General features: G+C 33.9%; 2 protein-coding genes and 1 long non-coding RNA gene across 3 annotated transcripts; all 3 read left to right on the top strand.

Annotated features, from left to right (window-relative positions):
- Positions 1 to 1,426: 1,426 nt before the first annotated feature.
- On the top strand, positions 1,427 to 2,379 carry LOC123699934. The gene is made up of 2 exons (XR_006752575.1): positions 1,427 to 1,584; positions 1,714 to 2,379. It is a non-coding gene; the product is annotated as an uncharacterized LOC123699934 (long non-coding RNA).
- A 902-nt stretch (positions 2,380 to 3,281) lies between these two features.
- On the top strand, positions 3,282 to 8,300 carry LOC123699921. The gene is made up of 5 exons (XM_045646970.1): positions 3,282 to 3,344; positions 4,926 to 5,089; positions 6,187 to 6,380; positions 7,476 to 7,674; positions 8,090 to 8,300. The coding sequence occupies exons 1-5, from the start codon at positions 3,282 to 3,284 to the stop codon at positions 8,292 to 8,294; spliced, it is 825 nt and encodes a 274-aa protein (XP_045502926.1). The 3' UTR covers positions 8,295 to 8,300.
- Positions 8,301 to 22,251: 13,951 nt separating this feature from the next.
- On the top strand, positions 22,252 to 23,916 carry LOC123699919. Its single transcript, XM_045646967.1, has one exon. It carries the CDS (start codon positions 22,252 to 22,254, stop codon positions 23,713 to 23,715), a length of 1,464 nt encoding a protein of 487 aa, XP_045502923.1. The 3' UTR covers positions 23,716 to 23,916.
- The last annotated feature ends 230 nt before the right edge of the window (positions 23,917 to 24,146 follow it).

Genomic DNA, 24,146 nt, shown 5'->3' with positions numbered 1-24,146 from the left:
GCTCATAAAATAAAAACTACTAGGCGTATCCGAATAAAATTTTTATGGGACCAATTCAACACCATCCCGCATCGAACAAAAAAGAATCACGTAAATCGGTTCAGAAACCTCGGAGAAATCGGTGTACATACATAAAAAAAACATACCGGCCGAATTAATAACCTCCACCTTTTTTTTGAAGTCGGTTAAAAATAACAATTTAACATCATAGTCAAACAACATTTTCTAAAGGGGCACATAAATGAAATCTATCAATTTTTACCAGTTTATGTAAGGCATACATGAATGTGAATAAAGTTTAGTTTTCAATTTTAAACCCTCTTTTCTTCTTTAACAGCAATTTATGGCTATAATGACCAGAGCGACAAAGAAATAAAAAAATATACAGACTAACGAAGGGTTAACAGTACGTCCGCTACAAAGAATATGCTTTCACAAGAACCACATCGCTCGTAAAAGGCTTTCCAGGTGTTCACTGAATATAGAAACTGAAGAAAATTTAGGTATGACCTTACATAATGTAGACACCCTTTTAATGAGTAAACACGTTAAAATTAGAAATATGATTTTATAGCCTAGAAGCAATATTTGTAACATTGTTAATTAATTAATTGTTCTAACTGGAAAAATATTATTACTTCTTTCTTAAAATTAAAAATTTTCTTAAATTATAAAGTGTCGATTAAAATTTCACTATATATTTTAAATCCATATTTGACTTTTGGAAATTAACTCAATCCCAATAAAAATAATATAAGTACAATCAACATATTTTTAAACTAAAACCATTTCAAAGAACATGTCCATTATACACAAGACACAACAGAAACATGTTAAAGAAACGCCCCCAAAGACTAAACAAAGCAAATATAATGAAATGCTTGGAAACGCTGAGTTATTTTCATCAAAAATATTACCAGGATACCAGCACTGCAAAGGATCTTTCATAATGTGTTTTTTCAACGTTAAGTGCCAGACCAGTCTTAGCGTTACCTGAATTAATTAGACAGTTAATTAAATTTCTTCCACCGTCTGCGAAATCGGTGCAAAGTACGTGCTTTTATATTTTTATAGTGTTTAGCTTGTTTTAATTAAGATTTGTGGTGATGCGTTTGTGATGTGCTTTTGGATTTTATAACGTCTGTCGAACGTCTGACGAATTTATCTGCTGGTGACAAAATTTTTTTGGAGAATTTCTTTTTTTTTTTTAATTCTTATAGTGTAAATACACTATCTAAATTGATATAAAGATTAACTTTATCGCAAGCTTTGAACTTTTAGTCGTAATAGTTCGTACAATCAAGTCGAGAAAATATAATATTTCTTTATATTGGGATTAGATGGCATTACCCAATGACCTATTATACTAGTAGACGCGGCATACGCAAACATCATTGCACTAAAAAACAGCGTAATTAACCCTTAGCAGGTATCGTGGGTCAAATTTGACCCAGAAGCGAACATTTTCGGTTATAATTCTTTAAATATTTTATGCAACGACTGTGCGCTTCTAAGTATTCTCAGTGCGTCGCTAGCTGCAGCGGGGTGTTGATGTGCAGAACTGTGACTATCTTAGGAGCGGAGGTAAGTAGCTTTCTGGGTCACGTTCGACCCACGATACCAAATAAGTAACTTTTTTCACTGAGTGTAATTACTTACTTTTTTGGTTTTATTGTTTATTTGTACTACATTGGAGGGCTTTTTGAACGACAGACAAATCGAGGAGTTGATGAACGACTTAAGTGATGATTTGGAATTGAAAAATGAAAGAATACCAAATGTAAACCAACTTTGTGACGACGAAATCATCAGCGATCGAGACAATCCCTAATCTGTTAGTTGCTTAGAAGACAGTGTATTTGGAGTAAGTTCTGACGACAGTGAAAACGAAGAGGAGATACGAGAATAATAGAAAATATACGAGGAACGAAAATACGAGAGATGAGAGTGAAGAAGATGAGGATGATAGTTGATGGTAGAAGTCATTTTGGTTTTGGTTGTCATTTTCTTTATTTTATGCTGATTTCAGAAGCAATTTGTTTTTTTGTTATAATAAAGATATTAGAAGTGCCATAAATATATTTTAGTAAAAGTTTTTCTAACATTTCAATTTTTTTTTTATGTTTTAAGTTCACATTAACCAAAAAGTGCCAAAAAATAAGGTTATTTACAAATGTGTGTAAAACATGATATTTTTTTTTATATTCTAATATTAAATAAGGTTATTTTGTAAAAAAATATTTTTTTATTTCTTTTCTAACCATATTTTATACAAATAATAAAAAATCTACGTTCTACAACAGATTGTTTGGTATGGGTAGAATTTGACCCACGATACCGGTAGTGTTGCCAAAAAAGGCGATACCAGCTAAGGGTTAATACATACCTACTTACTAACGCATTATCACCAATACAGTTGTTCTCTCTTTCACTCTCACGCACGAGACATAATACATGTCTCACTCATGTACTTGGTAATAACAACTGCCGATTAAAATATAAAAAGAACGTCCAGCTACGACGCTGAATGGTGCGTGACTAAGTGAAACTCGGGCACTTAGCTGAGTTTTTTCTTGCCAAAATAGAGAGCGGGTAACGTATCTAGGCCTTTTATATATCATAGGCATTACCTATATCGGATAAGACATATTATTGAAAATGCACTTATAATTTTGTATTGATCACTAACAGAATCTTGCGATATCCGGATTACCAATCTAATATATTCCTTCAATGCTTGTTACACATAATAAGTTATGTAACAAGTAAAACTGCATTCTGTAAGGTTTATCGGTACAGATTTAGATTAACAATGCATTAAATAATCCGTTTAGAGTACGTGAATATAGTGTTTGTATGTTCATTAGTAAACAGCTGATTTTGGTATGTAGAAATAGTTAATGATTTAGACAATTTAGTGCAGAAGATTATTGAGCCGATAATGTGCATAGTAAAAGGCCTTATTCGTATGATTTAAAATGCCTAATGCATATTTAATAAACTAAGTTTTCATTTTAAGACTCTCTGAAGTCGTTATTAATATATACATTAGAATGTGATATTTATAAAAACGTCTTAATAACAAATACAGTTAATATTTATGCAAAAAGGATGTTCGTCAAACATAGACATTTGCTTACACTGACGCATTCCATGAAACTAATTTCTTCGACTCACGGCACCCTAAAAACCAATAAAGATATAAGATTCATTTTATACGTCTCACTGAAGCCTGTAATTGGTTTGCTTTACGTGAAATTGATGTGAAATAAGTACAGGCTATGTTGTGTTTTGTGATCGCATGTGTGTTGGTGGGTACCGTACACCCGGCTGTTAACTGCAGGGTGAGTTTTATGGAAAAGATAGTTACACGTTTTGGTTGTATCCTTTTCTTTGTGACTATAAAATCGCCTCTATTGAACAACACACGAATAAATTGATCTAAACATTTGCCAATACCTGACTTCATTATCAAATAATTATTTCTTAAGTAGGTACTACTACTACTTTCGTTGCCACACCTAATTAAGGAACTGAAAATAAGGTAACATAAAGGATCTCCGGAAACAATAATACTAATTAGTAAATGCATCTTATAAACCGAGACTATACAGAATGTATCAATACGTTAAAATCAAGAAAGAAAAATCTGGAATTTTCTGTAACTGATGCCCACTGTTTCGCGGCTTATACCAGTTTACTAAGTGCAATAAACATAATTTTAATTCAAGTAACATGGAGCAAATTACAGTGTTACCCGCTGCGGTTCACGGGCGAAAGAAATTTTACCACAACATAATATAGCGAAAAACCGCGGAAAGTAACCGCTCGTCCAATGTGGGCGTTTTCCAGTGGCGTTGGTTGACAGAATAGTTTACAACTTTTATATAAGTTTTCGTATTGTAAAGGGTTAGGTTAAGTATATTTACGGAAAATTTTTAATTAATAAATAGCTAAAAATAGCATTTAATGAACTCCACTGTGTATTTTTACAGGTGGGTAAATGTGTAATTTACGTTTTACCGTCGCTTGGGTGTAATTATCATTTTGATTTGACATTAACAAAAAGTACACCCTATTTATTATTTAAATATTTATATAAACAAGTGATAACTGCGTTAAAAACAACCGATTTCAAACTTGCACTTGCAACATTTACAAATACAGACAAAAATGCTCATAAAATAAAAACTACTGGGCCTATCCGAATAAAATCCGAAAAAACCAGCCCGCATCGAACAAAAAAAATATCACGTAAATCGGTTCAGAAACCTCGGAGTAATCGGTGTACATACATAAAAAAAACATACCGATCGAATTGATAACCTCATCCTTTTTTTGAAGTCGGTTAAATACAGTATGTTTCGTATTACCAGATTTGCAATTTAACTTGCATTTAGTATTCGCGTGAGACTGGAACAGTTTTAATAACTTGACGTCCGTTTTTAGTTACGAATGAAATAATTTGGGTAGCTCTAAAATGAGTGTCATTTGTTCATCCAATTGTCAGTAGGTATTATTCGGTTGTTTCCAACTAAGTTTAATATTTGAATAATGTTAATGTTTATTTGAAACATTTGTCACTAGCTCTTATACTATGCATGAAGCAGATTTAACTTTTAATAGAAATTGACAACAAGAAAACAGTCTAAAAATAATCACAACTGCGACAAACATGCAGATGCGTCAGAATTATCGCCAAGTAAAAAATTCTGAAATTCATGAACATAAGTATACAACATGTTCCAAAATTCAATTTAATAGGCATTGCCTTTTCATAACAACATTATTGATCACAAAAATTGAAAAATAAAACTTTTTTAAATATCTGTCTTAACTTGAATGACTGTTTCCTTAGTTACTTTAATGTCTTTACTATTTCGTCACCTCTGACTTTACTTCTTACTCTTCTTCCTCTCTTTCAGGACCGTAGCAATCATCTTCGCCAAGATGGAGGGTTTTGCTTCGAGATACCTCCATGGCAGCATCAACCAGTTGAGGTTGATCAACATCTCAATAAAATAAAGGATGTATGGGGAAATGATACCAGGCGGCAATTGAGGAAACCACGATTATCACTTATAAATAGGTGAAAATTTTACATGTCTACACTAATATTATAAAGAGGAAAACTTTTTTTGTTTGATTGATTGTTATGAATAGGCTCATAAACTACTGAACCGATTTTACCATTCGAAAGCTACATACTTTCACCATTCGAAAGCTACATTATCCACGAGTAATATAGGATAGGTTTTATCCCAAAATTCCACGGGAACGGGAACTATGCGAGTTTTTCTTTGAAACCGCGGGCGGAGCCGCCGGCGGAAAGCTAGTACTGCATATAGTAATACTATAAAGTAGAGATATGAAGTTTCTTGGTTGGTCGGTCCACTGCTTATGGATCTTTAGGTAGTGGGAGTCCGACTTAACCTACGGCCTTTTCCCCGAAGGCCGTAGGCATGCAGGAGTATTCTCCACCTTAAATGAAAATAAAAAAGGAAGTTTGGCTGGAAGTTATATTCTGAACTATTGATTGGAAATTATTTTTCTAGTAAAAACTATTAATGCCTATGCCTATGTTTAGACTGTAGTTTTTTATTCGATTTTATCCCAATTAATTCTACCGATATGGATAAAGTTTTATGTTTCATTATTAAAAAATAACTTTTCTAGTCATTAAACTGATTGTACGCGAGCCTTTAATTATTTGCGAATAACGAATAACAATGACATTAAATAGCCAAGTTAAAACTCTACAAAGCATTTATATAACAATAGTTTATTTATATACGTACTGCAATAAAAGCTGAATAGCCTTTCATTTTATCCATTATGAAAGCGATGCTTATGTTTGACCTTTAACCAATATTATCACGAGAACACTTCAATTCCAGATCATTTCAATTATTGCTGTCGACTCCATTACAGGCACAATAATATTTATTTATTCTGAACAAGGTTTGGGCCACGGCTCTGCATATTCAAAGAAAAACCCGCATAGTTCCCATTCCTGGTGTATTCTCAGGTCTCAAGCGTTAAATTGTACGAAATTACATCGAAATCAGTTCAGTGGTTGAGATGTGAAGAAGAAACAAACAGACAGAGAACTACTTACGCATTTATAATATTGGTAGGGTTAGTAGGGTTATTCATTACGTTATTTTATTGATATATTTTCTCCAGCGAGGTGAACCGATACATGGCGACAGTAATAGCACCGTTTCTGGACACATACCATAGAAACATCCAGAATGCATATCAGCAACTTACCAATAAAATACTTAAGCGAATAAAAGAGGAAATTAATGCAGCGTTAAGAAAGAAACAGAAGATTTATTCAGAGCTCATTGATCTGGCTGATACATTAAACGTACCAGGTATTTTCATCAAAACGCCATTTTTATTTTACCTTCGCTAAAATAGCTCGCTGAAATAATTATTCTCCCGGTATATATTCGGCTATTTCGGAGATTATATTAAAGTGCACGAAAATGTACGCAAACACAAATGCACAAATTCAAAATTCCAATTGTACCATTTAACAGAAGACTGTCACGACCAGGATGAAATCAGGCGTAGAATGGACACCACTACATAATCTTCTTCTCCTTCTGTTTCTACTACTTCCCTCCTGGCTTTAGTTTAGATTAGTTAAAAAAGGTTCTAATAATTATTTTTAAACTTACCCGGGTTCTAAACCTCTTGATCTGTAAGCAAATATACTCACAACCAGACCAACTAGGCAGTCTTTCCATTTCAGCTTTTCGTGGTCGAATCAATTGACAGTAATAATAAAACAGTTTAAATATATTTCTACGGAATAAGATGATCTATACAGTACGTCGAGAGAGCTATATTCAATTCCAACCATTAACTTAATTTTACTTTTCATCTTTATATTATACTATGAAAATATTCCATTGTATAATAAGCTTATAATGTAAACAGAAAACTTCTATTAAAAGTATCAGGTGACATTTTATATGCCACGGCATTCAAACGAAAAGAGGACACGTTTATGAAATATTTTAAAACTGGGTTAGCTACTCTGCATCTTTTCGCAAAGTATTGCAAACAAATGCCGTGTTTGTTGAAAATGTTTAAAATTGAATTGTTTTGTATATTTTGTTGAAATTAAACAATACGGGAAGTGCACAGCCAAATAATCATTTGGGTCAACCAGCTACTAATATAGTAATTTGGAAACACTATTGTTGCTCTTACCAATTCCAGAAAAATATTAAAGAGTAACTATTCTTGTACAGTGTGTGTGTGTTTATGAGAAGGTCTTTGAATAGATAAATTTACGTAGACTGTACAGAATACGCGTTCAAGTCAATAAACGATAGTATAAAGGGAACGAAGAACTTACATTGAAAAAGTATGGTTAACTAAGATGATTGGCTCATTGTACCTATGTATCGCTAAGTAAATTCTCGATCCATTAATAAATTTACACCAATATTTTCCAGAAATGTGTGACGAAGAGAAACGCGATGCCAGAACACTAGCCAGCAGACATGTGGCACTAACATACCGGTGTACAGAGGAAGCTAGAGCATCTATAGCCAAAATGGGTAAATATGCTGAAGAAATGATCAGCATCACAAGAAATCATATGCAAGCTGCTGTTGCGGATGCTACTAAGTTTATGAATAAGGATGTACCGATGTACGTTATTTAATTAACTATTGTTTAAGCTATGATATATTTTTTTGATGTGAAATAATACTTTTTTCGTATACTCACTTTTCGTCAGACTTAGTTCAGTTGACGCCTGTTTGACGTGTTTGCTTTATATCATACGGTTGATGTTATTACGCACACACATGATGATTAGGCTATGAAAGCGATTGATATTGAAAAATAAAAGCAATCGTTTTCATATTTGGCTTAAGTTGTGCCATTCATAATATGCCCTAACAAATGAAACATTATCTTGTAGAAAAAATGGTCAAATCTACATTTTGATTACTCATGTAAAATTTGGGTAACCTGTTCCCACAGCATTATATTAGCATAACAGCATACACTTTTTCCATAAGATCACAACGGATACTAAAAGGTTGCTTTATTATTATTCCAGATCGAATGTAACATCATGTCTCAAGGAAATATCTCGCGCGGCCGCTTCTCTTGGCTATGAACTGGACCTCAGTCTAACCAATGCTCGACGTCACAACGGACAATCTTGCGAAAAGCTGGCCAATTGCTGCTCTGTTGTGAGGAGGAATACTGATGAAGGAGTTACTTCTCTTAAGGAGTATCTCTATCAATGTGTATATGCTTGATAAAAAATGAAATGGCTATTATGTAATTTTATCAATAAATGTTTAATTCTTAAACGAATGTTCGTTTTATTTTATCCTTTTGACTTATTTTAATTCGAGAACATAAGCAACAGGCAACTCAAATTAAATAGTTGAAAATCCTGATCTTATATAATTTCCAGCAGCTCTTAGGCTACATTTGATATGTTTTGTTATTAGGGTAAAGGCCTACGGTCTGTCAGATATGATATCCGACAGTTGCGTAGCTCAGTCAAATCTTGTAAGGACTGAATTCATAATGCCCATTCGCATTATCCATGCGCCACAAAAATGCCCAAGAGAAAAACCCGCGGATAAAATCTGAGCAACCTAGAATTTACACAGGACTGTCACTTGTAAGCAAAATAAAAACTTAAATCGGTTCACAATTGTCGAATATATCGTTCACACTTCATATACTAGGAAGTGAACAAAATTTAAATGGAATCAACGGGAAAGCATTAGGCTTTGATATTATAAAAATGGGATCATCAAAATCGGTTCATCCATCAACTTTGCAAATTCCAAAGTTACCCATACCCATACCCATAAAATACAGTAGCATTGAGAACCTCCTCCTTTTTTGAATTAGGTTAAAAATACAGAAAATCCTTTTGTTAATAGAATTTTGTTAGAAATGGTCCATTATTCTTCAAAAATGTGTTGTCCTATAGAACTCCAGCTCACTTATACTTACATAGCTACACCCTTGTTACCACTGTCCCTTCTAATTATTAACGGACCTGAATTGCGTTTATTCCAACTCAACAGAGCGAAATCTAATTATTCAAATATTTAGACAACGAGAGACCGTTAATGAATTTAAATTAGTTTCTCAGTTCGGACAGTTATGGTATTTAATCAATGGGTTTAATTCTGTGCAGGGGTTTTTATTTGCGCTTTAAATTTGATTGAGCTGACAAGAGAATGGAATTTAAATATAGATATGTAAGGATCATTTTCGTATAAAGATTTGTTCATTAGGCATTGTCTTTCCTTTTGTATAAAAGTGCGACTAACTTTTATAGGAGTTGTTAGTTGTTAGTTACATGACTTACTGTGGCTTATAAGCCTCTAAACAGATTTTAATTATTTGTGGTTTTTTGTATTGGATATCAGCTTTAATTACGATAGTAATTATTAAAAATTTAAACATTTTCCAAAAATGTAGTAGTCTAGAATGAATCAATGAATACTGTATTTCGTATACACAACAATTTTACCATTGCCCAAAAGAGGTCCAATAAGCGTCAAGCATGCTTCATTATAAATTGGGTCAACCATCAGTTTTCATACTTACTCATAATAGCTTTTCATTTAAGTAGTAATAATTAACTGTTTTACTATTATTACACTCTATCAGAGGAAGAAAAATAACTTAGTAAAATCAATCTATACTAATATTAAAAAGCTGAAGGGTTTATTTATTTATATACCTATTTATTTATTTATATTTTTTTTATTTGTTTGAACGCGCTAATCTCAGGAACTATAGGTACTGGTTCGATTTGAAAAATTATTTCGGTGTTAGATAGCCCATTCATCGCGGAAGTCTATAGGTTATTGTATTTTATTATCATCACGCTAAGACCAATAGGACAGAAGCCACGCGGATGAAACCGCGGAACGCAGCTAGTAGATGTTAAAAGGGTATTAATTGTACTAGAAACTAGTACCATTTACCTTGATTCCTGAATCAGTAAAGGCCAGAGCCAAAAACTATTATTGCTTAAAAACTCGGATGTTACCTAAAATATTGACAAAAACACATTTTGACCAAATATTGAATACGTGCCTATTTTAGTAATAACTCCATACATTCACAAATATTTATATTTCTCTGCGGTAACATAATGTACAGAATAATGTTACAGAAATACTTGTGTTTTATTCACGTTTATTTGGGTCAAAGCGTTGACCAACAAAAAAGTGAAATAAAATATTTTTAAAGTTAACCTGCCATGTTGTCTTAAAAAAAATTCAGTACGTTAAATTCAGTGTCGTTGTATAACTGTATTTTACGTTTTTCGACTAGCAAAGGAACCGATACTAATAATATTTGATATAGAAATAAATAAATAAATTACCCAGTGCGCACCAATCTTTACAAATGGCGGCAAAAACCCGCGAGCAAGAAGCTGTGTCGTTCCATTTTACACAATAGTCAATTTTGTACCAAAAACCAAAACAGGTTAAGGAAAATGGCGACTTTAAGATGATACGCGTGTAAGGTAAATTATATTTGTACTCCTTTCATATTTTATGTAGAACTCACTTGCGTTTGTATAATTCTGTAATGGTGTGGCTACACGGTGCTTTGTACAAATCCGAGATGTATAAAAATATTTTTTAAGTGAACTGTTAACAAATAGGTACTTGATGCTTAATTCTAGAATCCTGATGTTTCTAGAGGTCTTCAATTTTATAAGAAGGAATGTTATAACGTTTACTATAAAAAATATCGAAATGGCAAAGGAAATGTTAGGATGAAGGAACAACACAAAATTCCAGTAAAATTGGTTCATATTAAAAAATAGGCAATAATTTTTAATGCTAATAAAACTATATAAAACTTTAAGCGTGAATTAGATAATAATATTTTGTTGCATGTGCGGCATGGTATGTAGCTTTTATCCCGCCAAAAAATATATTTTTTAATCATGCGACTGTAATTACAATTTTCCAATAACCTATAACCATTTTCCGACGTATCAAATTAAAAAGCAACACAGAGTATAGTTTTAAAACAAAATACCATCGCTGGCCGCACATTTTTCATACAAGGCCAACAGTGTTCCATTTTCAAAAACCAAGAATCCATTGAAGCGTGTGTACAATATGATGGCCGTTAAGCCGCGTTCAGTACAAGCGCGGGCGATGAAATTAGCGGAAAATTAACTAAAATATAATATGCTATTTGTATAATAGCAAGTAAAATTTAATATCGCAGGCTACTTCAATTTTGATTAAATACAAAACTGTTTAATTGGAGTTTATTTAAGCGGAATTTCTTTGTGCGTATGTTATAAATCTTGTAAATAAAGAAATAGTCGTAAAACTCTTGGTAAAGTTCTAATGTATTTTTTAACGAAATCATCTTGCACATAGTGATTATGATTCAAGCTGATATTAAAAATATTCAAAATAATATCTACCAGGAAACCACCCCAAATAAAATCACAATACGATATCTAATAACAAATGACGGTTAATAATACCAAATTAATAATTCTTACATTAAAATAAAGGTAAAACTGGTCAACGCTATCGCTACTCTCATGTCTAAAGCCATAAACGCTTTAAAGCAGCGCTTTCAGCGACCAGCAGTATTATATATCACGTGTAGCCAAGCGCTGACGAAGCGACGACTTCGCTCGTTTGTTCTGTTTAATCGTTCGTGTGTTTTGGAGACGAATGAATCTTATTCTATTTACGCGGGAACGCGGTTTTGAAATTGTCGATTGGAATGATTCTACAATTTCTATGTGTATTAACTGTTACACAACCTATAAAATACTTTTATATTTTTAACTTTTTTAAAATCAATTCTTATATATTTTTTAAGTTTTCCACTCCTAAACAGTAAGTTAATAAATTTGTAAATAAATAAAATTTTGTTCTGTCAACTCGGAACACATAGAAATACACGAATTGAAAAAGTAAACCAATTTTGGGATTCTCTTTATTCCGATGTACTTATTTGTATTGTTTGTTATTTATTTTATTAAATTAGATATATTTTATAAAAAATACATATTTAATATTATATTCATATTTTCGAAAATGAAAATTATATAACGTCCAGGGTTTCATCACAAAATATCTACATCATAATATTAAGATTTATATATATATATTATCATACGTCCTCCACTGTTGGTGTATGAAACGACTGAAATAGGCCGTTTGCTACACACCATGTACCTATCATCGATATATGTATAATAATTATTGTCAATACATCATAAATTACTTTTCTAATAACGTTGTTGCCATCGAAAGTTGTACTTTTAGTGACTAAGTAGGTACCATTCTACTCATATTATTATAAATGCGAAAGTTTGTGAGGATGGATGTATGTGTGTGTATGTTTGTTACCCTTTCACGCAAATACTACTGAGCCGATTAACACATAGGATAGGTTTTATCCCGGAAATCCCGCGGGAACGGGAACTATGCGAGTTTTTTTACGAAGACGCGGGCGGAAAACTAGTAGATTAGACTTTTGAGTACGGTGACTACCGACGGTAGTTGGTACACCTAGGTATATTCAGTAGGTACATAATAAAATTACGTATATCTCTTTTTTGTGAGCTGCTATCCTTTACAATAGATTATAATAATAATAATAAATAAATAAATATTTATTTATCATGTTTTAGTTTGTATTAAATATTGTATGTCTGATATAGACTGGTTTTATAGAATGATTTTTCCGTCTGGATACAGTTGGTAGGCTAGACAACGGTATAGGCTACTTCTTACTGCAAAAGAACATCCCATTCCAATTTAAATGTAATTTGGCTGCGGGCGAAGCCTTAGCGGAAAAGGGCGCCTTTATATATAATACATAATTGAAATCATTACATAGTTGTTAGACGTTAACAATGCGTGTGCACCACAATCAAATCGTATTAATATATGTGGTGTCTTTTCTGTATGCTAAATGTATGTTTATTTTTTTTCTATCAGTAAATGATTAAAAATAATAAAATAAAGAAATATAAAACTATGTATTTCCCCAGGGAGCAAAATCATACATGTACAACGATGTGTTTAACAAAACCACGGGTTGTTTTAAATCTGTTTTGTTTAACATCGATTTAACAAAACCGCTTATTTTACAATCCAATTTTAACGCCTATAAATAACAAGATAATATGTAGGTAGTGTAAAATAATAAAGTTGGCTGCTATTGATATATAAATTGAATATATGAATACTTATTATTTTTCATGAATTTAAAATAGAGTTTACTTGACCGTATTTTTGTTTCTAACTAATGTCCAAAGGTAATAAATAATACGCTATGTAGTATGGTGAACATCAGCTGACTGATCTTTAACTTAGCTTACTTTTCCAAAAAAAAATTACCTTCCTACTGCAACTGGTGAGAGAAAATATCAAAATCTTCCTCTCCACTATATTAGAACAAAACTATTCATAACATAGTCCCAACGATTCCACAGACCAACGAAGCACCAACTACAATTTAGAAGAAAAGTAATGAAAATAGTTAGGCGAGTCTTCAAAATCAAGAAACGGAGTCGTTAGTGCAGCGTCTACTCTGTATTCACTGGAAAGACTCGAGTAAAAAAGTTGTCGCCTCAATATAATTAGGCCGAGCCACCTTTTCAATTGGGCGTCTGTAGAGTGAATATTATTTTAGCAGAATGAAGCAATATTTTATACTATAAAGCATTATTATCCTGAAATTGTCGAGCTCTTTATTTCATGGGAGAAGACTGTTGTGAGTAAAAAATGGTCTTAGTCCATGCTATTTTTCTCTTATTGTTTTGGTACCCACTTAAACTAAATCGCGCTAACTAATACCCATTTGAAAGATAAAAACAGCTTCTTCGACTAAGCATTCACTTATAACATGCATGTAAACGATGCTCTGGCAAAAAAGGGGTGTGTGTGCCTAGCACACGTGTCAGAAGTAATACTTGTTTGGCAAGATTCAAAGATAGCAAAATCGTCGCCTAAATCTATTACGTGACGGTATTTCCATGATGCGACCTCGAAATTTTACTGTCAACGCGCCTAAAGAAGGTTTCACTTCAACAATACCGACTTTTTCTACGTCATTTTTTTTTAATTAATAAATTAAAAATCCGCCATTTTCTGCGTTCATAGTCACCCTACACGTAGGTAAGTTCGGTTCGCTTCGAAAGTCACTTGATTTTAATGTAACCGTGCCTTTTGAAACGAATTAGTATGGAGATAGCGTTCCCTGAATTACTATTATGCTTTATACTGCTATAACAGATCTTTTATTTTATTAGCCGATTTAAATATTTATACGTTTTGTGTTATATGTTAAAATTGTAAAGCTTCCAAGGCAAAAGAAACTGAAAAACACGCTTACATTTTTACTTTTTTTTTTAATCACTTTATTATCATCGAACCTTGTACAAATTTTGGATAAAATCTTATCATGAAGTGGGCTGTGGCTCAAAATCGAGCCTAAAGGTTACATACAAAAACCGCTGGCTAATAAAAGCGTGTTAAGAATATAATCGTGTAGGTATATTAAGAATTAAGAAGTATAAAAATTAAAAATCTAAACCCATACAAATCAATTTCTAGAACATTCTACAAGTTTCTAAACAAATTATCACACAAGATTATCACACTTACAAATGAACCTCGAGGAAAGACTGTATGAACATTGTTCTGTTATTGTGATAGCTATGAACTCGGATGCTTATTAAAAAAGTTTTTACGTGTTCAGCAGTAAACATTTTGTTTAGCAAATAAATACTACTAATATACAGAGTTATATGAGGTAAAGGTCAAAGGTGTTCTCTTTTTTAGTATAGTAGGTAGTTCTCTTATTATATTTGAAATTATATAACACCGTATGTTCATACTAAACCCATCCATATACTCTATTTGGTTACTCAACTCGAAATCGATAGGTTTAAAGAGAATTATATTTTCTAAATAATATCATAATAATTATTATTAAAATATATGATATTATTCTTTACGCTTACATGCATATCTCACTTTTAAAATAATAAAGAATAAGAGTACTAAAACATAATGGCTTAAAAGAACGTTACATAAAAAAATTATCAATTCAAATTGAAAATCGAACACAAAATAAACGCGAGTGACGTCACGGCACGGTGCACCGTTTTACGGAAATTACTCCGAGCTGCTGATGTATGTTTATTTAATTTTACTTCCAATCCACCGCCTTAGATTGGATGTTTTGATAAATGTTTGCTAATACCTCACCGGCACGGAATCTTGGCCACTTCAAATTTCTGCGAAAAATTACACTATTTCTTTTCTACTACAAAATTCAATAAAAATTTAATCAACACTAGTTAATGTAATGTGTTTACAAACTTTTAGTAATAATTGGAAGTTTATAAGAAGTTTTACAGCGTAGATATGAATTAAACAAGAATTTATGCTTTTCCTGTGAATTTTAAATGATTTCTTTAAAAAATCACAAAAATTAGAAAAAGCGTTTCCATAAAAAAAATCCAATCTTTTATTACTGGGTGTTTCCTTCTCTTGCCTGAAACACTGCTTACATCCTTTCTGGCATACTCTAGAATACATTTTTGATGTCCACTTGAGCTATAGTGTACCAAACGGCCCTAGCTGTATTTCTAAGCTCAGCTTACATTGGTGGTGGGTTGGAATCGAACTTTATGTTTCTTTTCAGCATGTTCCAGATGTTTTCTATTGGATTAAGATCCGAGCTACGAGCTGGCCACTCCAATTTTTCAATAATAACCTCTTGAAGGTACTCTTATACGCTTCGTACGACATGCGGACGTGCGTTAAAGTGTATTAGTAGCAATCTTTCTTCACTGATAAACCTGTTATAGGGCTGAACATGTTTTTGGAGAATTTCCTCGACGTACCTGATCAAATTTAAGTCATTACTTACGATAAATAACACCACACGAGCATCCAAACTTATACCTCCCTATACCATTATTGACCCTCCATGGAAAATCGCCGTTTGAGTTTTGGTGATGGATGAAAACCTCTCTTATCGTCTCCGCTATACTGACTCTTGGCTATCAGAAGCTCGTAAAGTGCCTCGTCACTCATCTGTGAACACCACACGAGCGCACTGGCTGTGGGTCCAGTTTTCATGTTCTCGCGCAAAACGAAGACGTACTTCTCTGTGATGTCTGAGGAGTTCTGTACGGCGTGCTGGTCTGCAAACATTCAAATTAACTTCCTTCATTAGTCTTCTCACTGATTGGTCACTCAAATTTATTGTCCTGGTGTTTTGGAGCCGGTGGCGTATCTCAAAAACTTTCAGAAAGCCATTTCTGAGTATCTCTTGACCAATAAACCGGTCTTCTCGAGCTGATGTGCACCTCACGCTTCCACTTCCTGGTCTGCACGTGTAGCTGCCAGTCTCCTGCTATCTTTTCCATGCATAGTGCATAGCTGAACGTCGTACTTACTGTACATTAGGTACTTTATGTTGTGGCAGTCTTTGGTCTAATATTGTGATGGCCTGTGCAGGCTGTTGAGATGCTAGTTATGTGACAACCCTACGCTATATGTAATGTGAAGCGCTGACGGTGTGCTTTCGTTCGTGAGAACGTTTTATTCCTTTAAATTATAATATTAGAATAAAGACACATTGTGAAGCATCGTGCTCATAATAACACGTATATTGTAATTTTACTTTTTAATTAAAATAATTTAAGATATATAATTCTTTTTATTAATTCACTGGAAAGTGAATTTAACTGGCGCAGTCGGTAGGATACTCGGGTCGCCCGGCGGGAAGATATCCGAAATAAATATCGGTTCCGAGGCCCCGCGCGGCCGACCGGTTTTTTTTTAAAAACCCAAGCGAGTATCCAGAACATCAGCAGTATCCAGCCATCGATACAGAAACCATGTTAATGTGAGTTGCACAGAATTATTTTATTGTGTTGCTTTCCTATATTATATTCCTATATTAATTTTAGAATAAACCTTCACGATTTTCCATCCTAGGAAATCCCGGGGTACCGAGGCTGTTAATACCCAACAGTCCTCGAGAAATAGTTTAGTTGATAGTATTAGAAGTATTGATAGTTTTAATATGTCGTTTGACACGGAAGAAATTTTTAAATGCTTAAGGGTGGTCCCAGATTTTGATGGTAATCCCCATGTATTAACAAGATTCATTAAAATATGCGACCAATTAGTTATTAAATATATAAAAGATGACCCCGAGGCCACTCTTTCTAATTTATCGCTGATAAACGGTATTTTAAATAAAATCACGGGACCGGCGGCACGCCTCATTAATACTAACGGTATTCCTGATAGTTGGGGTGGAATCCGTGAGGCCCTAGTTAACAATTTTTCTGACCAGAGGGACGAGACGGCTTTGTATAATGATATAGCGTCACAAACCCAGGGCGGCAGCTCGCCCCAAGAGTTTTATGATAGATTACAGTCTTTATTCAGTACCATGATGACTTACGTAACTTTACATGAATCTCTTAAAAGTACTATAGATGCAAAACGGGACCTATATAAAAAATTGACGAAACAAGCTTTTGTTCGGGGTCTTAAAGAACCCCTCGGGTCGCGTATACGCTGTATGAGGCCCGAAACAATAGAGAAAGCATTAGAGTATGTTCAGGAGGAATTAAATACAATGTACTTACAACAAAGAAACGATGCTTCATCCAAATTTAATTATTCGAATTATAATAATGTACCTAAGTCTATATATAATAATTCTTTAATGCCGTCACCCAATTTCCATGTACCCAAGCCCCTCTATTTACCTCAACCGTATATGTTTCCTCCTAAAGTCCGACCAAACCCACCGTATCAATTTAGAATGCCTGTTCAAAACCAGCAGCATGTTCCTAGAATGCCCACACGTACCCAACAAATATTCCGAGCTATTCCACCTAACTATAACCCCCAAAGCAACGTATTTCGATTACCACAACGTCCTCAACCAAATTATTATAAAGGTTCAACGCCAATGAGTGGCGTGAGTCATTATGTCACGAAGGAATCACCCTCGACTGGACATGACTGGCGTAAGCATGGTAACCCACCACCTACTAACTATTTTAAAACTCGTGATATCAATGTTAATGAATGTGTGCCATATGAATATTACTCTCCGTACTATGACTACTATGACGCTGACTATAATAACTATTATGTTGACTATGCTGACGATTATTACTCTAACTACGACGCGATTTATGATCAAAATTGTGACATGCCTCCGGAAAACGTATATGAAACTAATGAAAGTAATGATACTAACCAACACACTGACTCGACTGACAACGAAAATTTTCCGAAGGCCAGCCATACAAGAAAACCAAGATAGAAATTAATTTGCAGACGCAAAGGCAGCTACCGTACATACAGATTTTAGACCCACCATTAAAACTATTATTAGACACTGGAGCTAATCAATCATTTATAAGTCCCGAAGCGGTTCAAAAGTTTTATTCAAATATAAGATTAAATTACGATCCTTTCGAAGTCACTAATATACATGCCACCACTAGAAACGATTTCTCTATTACTATACCATGTTTCAAAGAGTTTCAAGAGACTGATAAAATTACACTATTCGTATATAAGTTTCACGACGTATTTGACGGACTTATAGGTCTTGATTTGCTTGAAAAATTGGAATCGAAAATTGACTTAAAAAATCGACAGTTTATTACGCGTAATGCTACTAACCCTATTAAAATGTATAATTCGTGCAATGTAAATTTATATGAATGCGTTTTACCAGCGGAGTCTTCCAAATTACTTAAATTACCCGTTAATGTACCAAATGGTGACACTTTCATACCAGAACAATTTATTTCAAATTGCGTTATACCTCATTGTTTAACGTCGGTTAAAAATAACAGAGGAATTTTAGAGGTTCGTAATCCAACTCAACATGATATCATTTTCTCAATGGATAGACATGTATCCGGTGAAATTTATAATACTGAATTATTTAATCAAAATAAGTTATCAACCCGTACATCAGACGTTATATCTCGGTTACGTACAGATCATTTAAATCAGGAAGAGCGAGTTAACTTAGAAAGATTAGTTGCACAGTATTCAGACGTTTTCTATATAGAAGATGAACCACTTACATTTACTAATAAAATAAAACATCGCATACGAACCACGGACGAAGTACCAATTCATACTAAAAGCTATAGGTATCCATTTGTACATAAAAATGAAGTTAGAGATCAAATTCTAAAAATGTTAAGTCAAGGAATAATAAGACCTTCAGACTCAGCCTGGAGCTCACCAATTTGGATTGTTCCCAAAAAGGCAGACGCTTCAGGGAAGCAGAAATGGAGATTAGTCGTAGATTTTCGTAAATTAAACGAAAAAACTATTGACGACAGATATCCTATACCTAATATTACTGACGTCCTTGACAAATTAGGCAAGTGTCAATACTTTAGTACATTAGATTTAGCTAGCGGGTTTCTACAAGTGGAGATGGATCCTAGTGATATTTCTAAAACTGCGTTTAGCGTGGAACATGGGCATTTCGAATTTTTGAGAATGCCCATGGGACTTAAGAATTCTCCGTCCACCTTTCAGAGGGTCATGGACAATGTCTTGCGCGGTCTACAGAACGAAATATGCCTAGTTTACTTAGATGACATTATAGTCTTTAGCACCAGCTTACAAGAGCATATTGATAACCTTAAAAAAGTATTTCAACGTCTACGTGAGTCAAATTTTAAAATTCAAATGGACAAATCCGAATTTCTTAGGTTAGAAACTGCATATTTGGGACACATAATTAGTAGAGACGGAATTAAACCAAACCCAGATAAAATTAGAGCTGTAACTAAATACCCTATTCCAAAAACTTCTAAAGAAATAAAGCAATTTTTAGGTCTTCTAGGTTATTACAGAAAATTTATCCCTGACTTTGCCCGTGTTACAAAACCGTTAACTAGATGTTTGAAAAAAGGTAGTAAAATTATTCTAGATTCAGAATACGTCAATTGTTTCGAAAAATGTAAAACACTTCTATTGAATGACCCCATATTACAATACCCAGATTTTACGAAAGAGTTTATACTTACGACTGATGCATCCAACGTAGCTATTGGTGCCATATTATCCCAAGGCCCAATCGGTTCTGACAAACCTATTTCATATGCTTCGCGTACTTTAAATGATAGTGAAATGAATTACAGTACCATTGAAAAAGAGTTATTGGCAATTGTATGGGCAACAAAATACTTCCGACCGTACTTATTTGGCAGAAAGTTCAAAATTATAACAGACCATAAGCCCTTACAATGGATAATGAATCTCAAGGAACCGAATTCTCGGCTGACACGTTGGCGCCTTAAGCTGTCTGAATATGATTATACGATAGTTTATAAGAAAGGTAAATGTAACACGAACGCGGACGCATTGTCGCGCATAGAATTGCATAATGAAAACGTAGAATCTATGATAGTGAATATTTCTGGCTCTGAATCAACTGTAACTGCACCTGACAACAGACCATTAGATAGTAGATCATCGACTGTTTCTGCACCTGACGACAGACCTTTAATTAGCCAATCATCAACAGATACAGCCCCCTCCTTAAGAGCTCACGGTACAGACGAAACTTTTAACATTAATCCAGAAGGCACAAAACATACTAGCCGTGAAAATCCTATTCTAGACATTCCTATAAGTGATGACCCACTTGACACATTTCGTAAACAGATATTTATAAAAATCACGAATAACTCACCTTCAACGAAACCTACCATAAAGAAACCATTTGAAACTTTCCTACGTGTCTCAGTACAAATTAACGAAGATAGCTTACAAGAAAACATTGTAGAGCTGATTAAGAAGTATGTAGATCCTAAAATTCGTACTGCAATTTTGGTCAATCCTGTTAGTAAAATGTTCGATATAGTACCTTTAATCCAAAATACTTTTAAAAATTCATGTATGAAATTATTTCTTGTTAAGCGACAGATTGAAGATATAACTGATTATTTAGTTCAACAAGATACTATTCGAAAATATCACGAAGGTAAAACGAACCATCGCGGTATTAACGAGACTTACCTTTCCTTATCCCAACGATACTTCTGGCCTAAAATGAAAACCGACATAACAAGTTACATAAATACATGCCCAATTTGCAACAGTGCAAAATACGACCGTAACCCTGTACGCCCAGTGTTTAAAATCGTGCCTCCTCCTTCTAAACCATTTGAGATTGTTCATGCTGACGTATTGACTCTAGAACATGATAAGTATCTGACTATTATTGACTCATTCTCTAAATATGCTCAAGCGTACCGAATAAGCGACAGTACTGCACCGAATATAATTAAAACATTGTTACTTTTCATGACGCACCACGGTTCGCCTATGTCGATAACTACTGACCGAGGTACTGAATTTACAAATCAATTATTTTCCGAATTTGTACGTCTGCATAAGATTAACCATCATATGATTGCTCCTCATACCCCCAACGAAAACGGTATGATAGAACGCTTCCATAGCACCCTTATCGAGCATATAAGAATATTAAAATTAAAGCATAAAAATGAAACTGCAGTAAATTTAGTGCCCTACGCGATCTTAGCATATAATAGTTCTGTACACAGTCTGACTAAATGCCGACCCTATGACGTAATTACAGGACATTATGACCCTAGAGACCCAACTGACTTAAATTTATCGGAAAGACTTTTACAACAATACATACATAACCATCGCATTAATATGGAGACAGTTTATAAATTAATACACGACTCGTCATTCGCAGAACGTGAAGCGATTATGACGCGACATAATACCCGGAGAGAACCTGAGATTGACTATGCACCCGATCAAGAAGTATATATACGTAATCCGTTAGCCGCGAGACAAAAGTTAGCTTCACGATTCATAAAAGACAAAGTTGTGTCTAATTTACCTATACATGTATATACTTCCAAAAAACGCTTACCTGTTTCGAAATCTCGACTCAAGCGTACTCCAAAACCCACTAACTTGTTTCAGAATACTGCTGCTGACGTTGATGTCGCTGAAGGGCATGATACTGGCTCAGGAAATACAACTTGAGACTATGGACAATGGACCAGGGCTACTTCCCTTTAACCTCGGCCTGACAAACATTATCACCCATTACCATACCTTTTTACACTACATAGATATAGACGACATTGATTTAAAAATTAATTTAGTTAGAAAACAAATGTTAGAATTTGAAAAGAATTTTGATAATCGTACATTATTACTATATAACATTAAGGTTCAACGTTTAAACGAAAAATTGGATAAGGCATCGTCCTTGTTAGAAGCTTTAAAACCAGGCCGTGTAAAACGTGGATTGATAAATGGATTAGGTTCTATTATTAAAAGCATAACAGGCAACTTAGATTACAATGACGCAATTACTTATGATAACGCTATAAAAGTTCTACAAAATAATCAGGATAAATTTAATTCTGATTCTAATCGGTATATTAGCCTGAGCAAAGCATGGATGTCTGAACATACAAAATTAATAAGTAAATTAGTGGAAAACCAAATGAAAATTAATAGAACTATGCAATTTATTATATCGAGGTTTGACGAATCAGATTCTTTTAAATATGCAGAATTAGCGCAACTCCTAGACTCCTTAGACGATAATATTAATGATTTACTTTTAGTTATAAGAAATATAGAGGATAGTTTAGCTTTTACGCGTACATCGCGAGCGCACCATGTTATGTTAGGAATAGACATATTACGTAGTATGTTAGTTACTTTACGTTCCTTTTATGATTCAGAACAAATTATTAATGTAGATCTTCGCGAATATTATGGTATAATTCGCACTGGATCATACTTTAGTAAAAATAGGATAGTAATTATATTAAGATTCCCCATTATAACTCCTCACACTTATAACCTTTACAAACTATCCGTTTTACCTAATCGTACAAATCACATCATCATACCTCCCTATCCCTATATAGCAACCAATAAAGATATGTATGTGTACATAGAGGCTGAATGCCCGAAGTTGAGCAATCGGTTTCTATGTGAAGAGACCCTAAACCATCATACAAGAAGTTCACCCGACTGTATCGCAAACCTCATCACCACGCAAGAGATATCCAGCGACTGTGAATCCACCTGCCTAACATTAACTAAGCCAGCAATGGAGAAATTGGACGACAGTCACTACACCATTATTTTCCCACATCTCACTAAAGTTGAATTATCCTGCAATCATAAGGAATACCTTCATCTCCAAGGCAGTTTCATAGCAACGTTGCCGACAAACTGTTCTCTACGTACTGACGACCTCACTATTGTAAATATTAATAATGAAATTAAAGGGACACCTACAAAAATTTTAATTGCACCAATCAATCATATTCCGACGAGACCGCTAAAAACCTTGGGACTGCACTCCATCAACCTACAGGGATTACACAACCTACAGAGACAAATAGAAGTATATACGACGGTCGCCCCTGAAAGAGAGTTCGCCATCTACCATACAACAATACCATTTTACATCTTTCTACTGTGCGCAGCGGCCACTTTAATGTTCCTGTGCTATCGTCGCTACAGATCAAAGAAAATGAACATTCAGAGATCAAATAACTCTTCAGCCCCAGAAGTTGATCCTGCCGCAACATTTTCACTCAATGTCCTAAAATAGTTGCGGATCTGCGGGGGGAGGAGTTATGTGACAACCCTACGCTATATTATGTAATGTGAAGCGCTGACGGTGTGCTTTCGTTCGTGAGAACGTTTTATTCCTTTAAATTATAATATTAGAATAAAGACACATTGTGAAGCATCGTGCTCATAATAACACGTATATTGTAATTTTACTTTTTAATTAAAATAATTTAAGATATATAATTCTTTTTATTAATTCACTGGAAAGTGAATTTAACTTGCTAACGGCATTTTTTATTGTTTGTTATGATCATTGACTACAGCACAACAATAACAATATCTTAAAACGGCATAACCGATATCGAAAAAAGTTTAAAACGAACAATTCGTAACTTCGGCTTAACCGCACAAATCACAAATTTCGACTAACTCTTAAAAATTGGTAAAAGACTATTCTCAAACTTAATG

The sequence above is a fragment of the Colias croceus genome, chromosome 18 (assembly GCF_905220415.1).
Source record: "Colias croceus chromosome 18, ilColCroc2.1".
Taxonomy (NCBI): domain Eukaryota; kingdom Metazoa; phylum Arthropoda; class Insecta; order Lepidoptera; family Pieridae; genus Colias; species Colias croceus.
This window is presented reverse-complemented; position numbering and strand designations above follow the sequence as displayed.

Coding starts and splice junctions, on each gene's coding strand:
- LOC123699921 (XM_045646970.1), top strand. CDS start 3,282: ATGTTGTGTTTTGTGATCGCATGTGTGTTGGTGGGTACCGTACACCCG. Junction 3,345..4,925: donor ACCCGGCTGTTAACTGCAGG/GTGAGTTTTATG, acceptor CCTCTCTTTCAG/GACCGTAGCAATCATCTTCG. Junction 7,675..8,089: donor ATGAATAAGGATGTACCGAT/GTACGTTATTTA, acceptor TTATTATTCCAG/ATCGAATGTAACATCATGTC.
- LOC123699919 (XM_045646967.1), top strand. CDS start 22,252: ATGTTAGAATTTGAAAAGAATTTTGATAATCGTACATTATTACTATAT.